Source organism: Sciurus carolinensis, chromosome 2 (genome assembly GCF_902686445.1).
Source record: "Sciurus carolinensis chromosome 2, mSciCar1.2, whole genome shotgun sequence".
NCBI lineage: Eukaryota > Metazoa > Chordata > Mammalia > Rodentia > Sciuridae > Sciurus > Sciurus carolinensis.
Window position 1 is genome coordinate 166,207,315 of NC_062214.1, and position 7,795 is coordinate 166,215,109.

Genomic DNA, 7,795 nt, shown 5'->3' on the forward strand with positions numbered 1-7,795 from the left:
GATAGATGATTTACAAAGTAAAGATGCTCAAAGCCCTCTCTTATAGAATAATGGAAATAGACCTCATAACTTATATAGCATTCATCCAAAAAGTTATTGTGATAAGGCTCTTTTATCCACTCTTTGGGACCTTTAACCAGATCCCAGCTGAGGTGAGGCTTCCAGCAACACTCAGTGCCACAGTGTATCATCCTGGGCTTCTACCCGACTTTGGACACCTGTTTTCTCACAAACACTCTCCTCTACACTGTGCAGCTCTTAGTCCCAACCTGTTCCCCTGAATCCCTGGGGCATTCAGCTCCTCATCATTACCATCAAACTTTCCAGACACCATTCTCACAGACCTTCAGATCTCTGGAAGTTGCTTACATCTTCCTGTCTACCTTATCTCTGATCATCAGGCGCTTTACCTCCATTATTCCATATACCTTTATTTCTACTTCAGCAACTCACATGTTTATCCTTTTAATGTTCTGAATGGCTCCATCTCAATACTACCATTTAGTAATAATAGCAAACTACTTATCAGTAGATGGAAAATCTAGCATAAATATTCACTCCTATAACTCCTACCCTCTTCCCTCAGTGTGTAAATCCCCTTCCTCCAGCCCAAATCCTGGGGTGTGTGATATAACACCCCACACAATATTTTCTAAAATTCTCAACTTTTTTTTTCTTCTTCTTCCTTCTACTATAACTCACTCTAAAAATCCATAAACTTGGTTCAATTTTCTCTTCTTTGTCTTATTTTTACTTCCAGTCCACTAAGCCCTTAGAGTATACAGCTGTTTGAATTACCACTTCCAGTTTACAAATTTAGCAGCAGAAGCCAAAATTCACCTTACATATCCTATTATATCCTATGGATCAACTTCTTCCATTCCCTATTGCAATCTTCCAGATCTTCACCATTCTCCTCAAACCTGTCTCCCGTGCACATCCCCTGAGTTTCACAGCCAGATAAACCTGGGTTTGAATGATTGTCTAACATTTACTAATATTATAACTTTGGACATATTTAGTGGTTTCTAATCTTAACTACTTTTAAATCCCTTTTTTGTCTAACTGTAATTAAAATATATCTCCAATTAAAATCTATCAGTGCTTGCCATGATACCAGGGTTAAATCCAGACTCCTCTAAAGGGCATAGGAGGACCTCCATATGAAAGCCCAGGTTTTCTTCTCATGCTTCATCTGCTTCCCATCTTCACTCTGACCATAACAAGGTATTTACAACTTCCATAAAGAACATTAGGTTCCCTGCCTATACCTATGAGTAAGTAAGTTCTCTTGACTACCATCATTCCTTTCTTAGCTTGGTAAATTTCATACTTTCAAAACTCAGTCATCACATCCCCTATGAAGCTTTTCTCAAAGACACTTTGAGGTCACTTCTCAAATAGGAAAAACAGAATATTCTCCCTTTTGTTAATTAATAAATTTTATTTTTAGAGCACTTTTAGGTTCTTAGCAGAATTGAGTGAAAAAACAAAAAGGTTTTCCCACTATCAACATCTGGCACCAGAGTGGTACGTTTGCTAGAATTGATGAATCTGCATTGACATACGGTGATCACCCTGAGTCCACAGTTTACATTCATGTTCATTCTTGCTGTTGTATATACTATAGGTTTTGATAAATGTATAATGACATGTTACCTGTCATTATGATATACAGACTAGTTTCACTGTCCTACAGGTCCTGCATGCTCTGCTCACTCATCCTTCCTCTCTCAACTCCTGTCAACCATTGATTATTTTATTTGTTCCATAGCTTTGCCTTTTCCAGGAATCATGTAATATGTCACCTTTTCAGATTGACTTGACTTAGTAATGTGCATTTAAGTTTCCTCCACGTCTTTTCATGGCTTAGTAGCTTATTTTCTCTCAGTACTGAATAATGAATGTATCATCATTTGCATGTACACAGTTTATCCATTCACCTACTGAAGGACACATTGGTTACTTCCAAGCTTTGGCAACTTTGAATGAAGCCTTCGTGTGCAAACTTTTGTGTAGACATAAGTTTTTCACTTCATTTGGGTAAATACCAATGAGTGTGGTTATTGAGTTGTATGAGAAGGGTATGTTCATTTTATAAGAAACTGCCAGTTTTCCAAAGTGGCTATACCATTTTGCATTTCCATGAGCAGTGAATGAGAGTCCCTGTTGCTTCACATCCTTATCAGGATATGATGTTGTAAGTGGTTTAGATTTTGGCCACTATGATAAGATATATATATGTTAATGTATGTTGTTTTAATGTGCAATTTCATAATGACATATTAAGTTGAACATCCTTTCATATGCTTACTTCCCATCTGTACATCTTCTTTGGTGAAGTGTCTACTCAGATCTTTTGCCCATTTTTGAAATTGGATTATTCATTTTCTTATAACTGTGTTTCAAGGGTTCTTTGTTTATTTTGGATAACAATCTTTTATCAGGTGTTATGCAAAATTTTTCTCTCAGTCTATGACTAGTCTTCTCATTCCATAGACTTTTTTTTAACTAATTCTTTCCCTTAGATGTTTACATGTAGGCCATACCACATAATACTACAGCAAATAGTATAATTTTTTTCTCTTAAATAATAATTTAAGAGAAATAACTACTGTGTGCCAAGCACATATGAAAAAAAAAAAAAAAAACAGAGGAAACACTCTTAGTTCACATCCTTCTGCCCACTTTTTTTGGGGGGGTTATGGGAGATGAAGGGTAGTAGGGATTAAACCCAGTGGCACTTTACCACTAAACTCTATCCCCAACCTTTTGTTTGTTTGTTTTTTTAAGACAGAGGCTCACTAAGTTGCTTAGGGCCTCACTAAGTTGCTGCGACTGACCTCAAATTTGCAAAGCTCCTGCCTCAACCTCCCGAGCCTCTGGAATTACAGGAGTGCACCACCACATCCAGCCTTCTACCCACTTTTTAATGAATAAAGAAAGTCACTAGAAGGGGGATATCAACCATTTTTAACAGTCCTCATGGGTACTAGGCAAGTGTTCTACCACTGCAATACACCCCAGCCTTCACTTGGCTATTTTATTCACTAGTGTTTCAGCAAGGTTTTCATTTCTTCCCTATCAATAGCACTATTTGGTTCATGGTAATATTGTGGAGTGAGCACCAAAAACTGTGTCTATGTTTACCAAGGGGTTCATCATTCTTTAAAGCATTTAAACTCATGGTAAAAAAGTGCTTTCTTAAACTAAGCAGTGTAATAGACCAGAACAGTGTGAATATAAAAAATATATATTGGTTAATAAACTATTCTGCATTTCAGTAAAGTACCCCCCCTTAAAAAAAAACTAATCAGTTTCATTTCTGACTACAATAGGAACAACTGTTTATGTGTCTTTGTTTTTGTTTTTCAGTACTGGGAAATGAAGCCAGGGGCATTCTACCACTGAACTACATCCCCAGCCCTTTTTAGTTTTTATTTTGAGACAGGGTCTCCCAAAGTTGACCAAGTTGGCCTCAAACTTAGAATCCTCCTGCTTCAACCTCCTGAGCAACTGGGTTTATAGACACGTGCCATCATGCCCAGCTAGAAACAGCTGTTTGTAAAGAGACTATAAAACAAATTTTTTTCATTCACTTTAATTTGATACATTAGATTTTTGTTTCTTAAATTTACATAAACATCTCCCTCTAAAAATAAATTTTCATGTTTAGAGTAAGACTGAAAAATAACAAGTTTTTTTTAAAGTAGGATCATAAAGCTTGAGATGGTTTAACCATTATGTAGTACAATTGCATCTGAAGTTGAACAATCAGGTATAGGAAAGCAAAATAGCATGCTAATGCAGAAGACCAGTTAGCAGATGAGCTCAAAGAACCTAGATACTAAATATCTGCTATCATTCTAGTCCAGTGTCCATTCCACAGTATCACCATGAACCAAATAGTGCTATTACTAGTATGGGGGGGGGAATACTTTCTGAAACACTAGCAAATAAAATAGCTATGTGAAGGCCAGAGACATAGTGCACTGGTAGAGTACTTGCCTAGTATCAGTGAACCCAGAGTTTGATACCCACCACTACAAAAAAAAAAAAAAAAAAAAAAAAAAAAAAAAAAAAAAAAAAAAAAAAAATCCACATGAGTAGCTCTTGTAGTTTAGTGTTATAGAACACACAGACTGAAAGAAGCATAAGATGACTTAAGAATAATGACAGTTTACCCTATCAGTAATATAAGTGCAAACAATGAAGTGAAAGAGTGAGAAAAAGGAAAGGACCTATCCCTTTTATGTTGAAAATAGTTGTATATTTCAACTTTGGAATTGGAGTAGCTGAATAGTACCTAGTGCATAGTGAGTCCTCAGTAAATATTTACTGGATAGATGGATGGATGGATGGATGGATGGATGGATAGATGGATGGATGGATGGATGGGTGGGTGGATGGATGAATAGATACTGAATTTGTTTGTTTAGGTCTACCTCCTTTATTGTCACTATAACTACTTCTGTTTCTCAATTCATAGGAAGGGGTCTCTGTCCTCACAACTCATGAAACCACTACAGAATTAGACCTTATCTTTTTCATCTCTCCTTCTTGCCATAAAACTGGTTTCTTAGTCTTTTCTTTCCATCAGAACAACTCAACCCCTGGACTTCCCATTACTAAAAACATGAAGTGGAAGTGACAGAAATAGCAGAATGCCAATGTTGTCTTCCATTCCCATTGTATTCTTTGTAAAACCTCCACCACCCTGTAGTTTTGAGAAATGATGAGGTGACCAAGTTTGCTTCCTTTTTCTTTTTAATCTGTAGTTATCATGTGATGTAAAACTGGATCCTCGCCCAGAATATCATCGTTGTATATTGACTTGGCATCACCAAGAACCACTGCCTTGGGCACAGAGTACAGGTTAGTCATTCAGATCTGCAGGTACCCCTGTACCTTCATTCTGTTAAAACACAAATTTATATAAAATCTTCATTGGCTATACCTGATTTTAAAATTAGTATGCATTTTTTCTTTTCAAAAGGTTAGATAAGTTAAATCATTCCTAAACAGTATAGCATAACAGGACAAGAATTAAAAATTAATAAAAATTTAGTTGTTTCATTGAGCCATATTTTCTAAACACTGGAAATACAAATCTAGAATTATAGAAGATTCCATTCCATTAGTTCAAGCAACATTCTGAGCATAATTTTGGTTGTAGGAAAAGGAGGGCATCCTTAAGTGTGATATGCAAGCCAAATTTATAATGCGATCTCTGTAGATTCTACTATGTCCTAGACATTCTTGGTAAATTTTACGCATAGAATCAGGACTGATAATTCAGAGTTTTTTAGTTACCTGCCCTAGACTTTAAACATTTATCCCCAAATTCTCTGGACATATTTTGCCTAACTTTGATGCAATGCCACAAAAATTGTATTACCCTTTAAACAAAGGTCTTATCAAGTGTCAACATCAGCAAAGCACATGGACTTCGCCATCGGAGAAAGCTGCTTTCTCATTGGCCAGTTAGCAGGACCCTAAGCTGGTTATGAATCTTGTGAAAGTCAAATAAGATAGTTAAGTAAAATGCCTAGTACCTTGTCTGGCATTTAATAAAGAAATGATAGCTGCTACTGTTATTATCCTTATTATTTTAGTAGGTTTTTAAAAGACTTCTTTTCAGATACACATAGCATTATGACTTGAATTGGGAAAAATCTGTGGCATTTTGCATAATGCTATAAAATCCTGGTTTTCATTCTTTTAAACAGGAATTTCGCATGTCTGTTTTTGAAGTTCTAGAGAGAAGGAGTAGGATGTAATATATGGCCAACTGAAAAAGGTACTAGGAAGTCTGATCATCTCTCTCCCTCTTGTGACCCTACATTTCAGTTTGTCAGTTTTAAAGAAAAAAAAGGTCTGCAAGGGCTTCAAGTATATATACCATGATTCCTATGTTGCTGTAATGAGAGTATTTCATTCCAGGTAATCAGATGAGCAGCCGTCTGATGAGCATGCGCAGTGCCAATGGATTGTTGATGCTACCTCCAAAGACAGAGCAGTACGTGGAGCTCCACAAGGGCGAGGTGGTGGATGTCATGGTCATTGGACGGCTATGATGGTCACCATCAGGAGAAAGCTTTGATGCATGTCCACATATCATTGACTGTATCCTGTAATATGCAATGGCACAGCTAGTTTTTCTGATTTGGATAAAAGTTGATCTGTATAGTCAACATCTTGAACTATATTTCAAATGAATTTAAATACCTTTTAAAGAAAAAAAACACCTAAGAATAAATCTTAACAGACAATTCTATTCTGATAATATCAAAGCAAATTTTTCCTTTCTTGCAAATCGCTTTGTGTGTTCAATGCTAGGTCTGATAGCGATAGCTTTTAGTAGACAGCAGTAGGTGCCTGCAGAACTTGTGTTTTTCTCATCTTTAAAATACAACTACTTATGCTCTTAAATCAAGGCTGTCTGCTTATTTATACTAGCGTAGACAACACTTGGATTTCCCTTCTTAGTATGCTTCATAACTGCTTTACAGAGAGCTTTTGCTTGTTCTTTATCATGTATCTCGTGTTTATGTGCACTGTGCCAAAAGAAGAGTGACTGGGTGGAGGCCTTGCCCTGCCTCAAGAACCATCCTCTGCAGAGCATCGGGGAAGATTCTTACCCTAGTAGCCTCCTGGCACAGTACTCTTGGGCAGTAACTGGATACCTTTTATTTGAACAAACAAACTGGGGGAAAAATGCTTCCTTAAGTGCTGACAGCCTTTTTAACCAATACATTTAAAATTGTACAGAACAAAAAAAAAAAATCAAAGACTGATCTTGTACAGATATTAGTGTTACCAGCATTCACGTGGAAATCAAGAGCAAAGACAAAATAATGTTAAACAACTCTGTACCATAACATTTTCTGTAATGATACTGAAACTTAATGAATAAAAAAAAAATCCTTGATCATTATTTAAAAATTGATTGTGTTGGCCTTTTTATTAAAAAAAAATGATTGCTATACCATTCTGATGGGGTTGTAGTGGGATAAAAGGAATAGTAAAGTGGACTACCAAGGTTCAGTGGCATGAGGGAAAATTAAAATGTGGATAATAAAACTCTATGTCTTACTGTAGTATTTGGAAAAAATAGCATCATGATCTATAGCATTGTGAAAATATAGATTAGAAAATAAAAGAACCTCCAGTTAGTGCAGCCTTGCTGGTTATAGTTGACAAATAGTAAGCACTATAGAGGAAAGATACTTGATGATTTAGAAAAAATATCTTACTTTAGATGCCATAAAAGCAAATTTCAAATATTTATAGTTCTTTGAAAGGAAGGGGAAAATAAGTAATGAACCAAAAAATTTTAGGTAAGTGCATGGAAATTTTTCAAATCATGTTTGAAAGGAAGTAAGAAGTAGGGAAAATCTGTGCTAACCATTAAAAAAAATACAATAAATAAAATAGACTCTATCCATAATGATTCCTTTAATAAAAACTTAGGGGTACTTTTCAAATGGTGGTAACGGAGATGTATATGTTATAGAGTACACTTAGTAAAGCAAACTATAAAAGCTGGCAAAAAAGGCACCAAATGACAGTGATAAAGGCAAGTTGTAGATGATACTAATGGATACTAATACTCATTATTTCCAGAGTGGAAAACAAATTTTTCTATTTTTAAGTTTCCTTATATATATATAAGTTTATATATATATATATAAAATATGTATAGTTGTTGATGAACTTTTATTTTATTTATTTATATGCAATACTGAAAATTGAACCCAGTGCCTCACACGTGCTAGGCAAGTGCTGTACCACT

General features: G+C 35.6%; 1 protein-coding gene across 20 annotated transcripts in view; it reads left to right on the top strand.

Moving 5' to 3' along the window:
* Nucleotides 1-6,945, top strand: part of Gphn (gephyrin) — a 641,988-nt gene extending 635,043 nt beyond the window's left edge. For 19 of the 20 annotated variants that reach the window (XM_047539518.1, XM_047539521.1, XM_047539528.1 and 16 more), the window contains 2 exons: nt 4,779-4,875; nt 5,944-6,868. In XM_047539518.1, coding sequence (XP_047395474.1) covers nt 4,779-4,875; nt 5,944-6,077 — 231 coding nt within the window. In that variant the 3' untranslated portion in view covers nt 6,078-6,868. Of the gene's footprint in view, nt 1-4,778; nt 4,876-5,943 lie in introns of all 20 variants that reach the window. The other variant, XM_047539524.1, reaches the window with a different exon arrangement.
* Nucleotides 6,946-7,795: the final 850 nt, after the last annotated feature.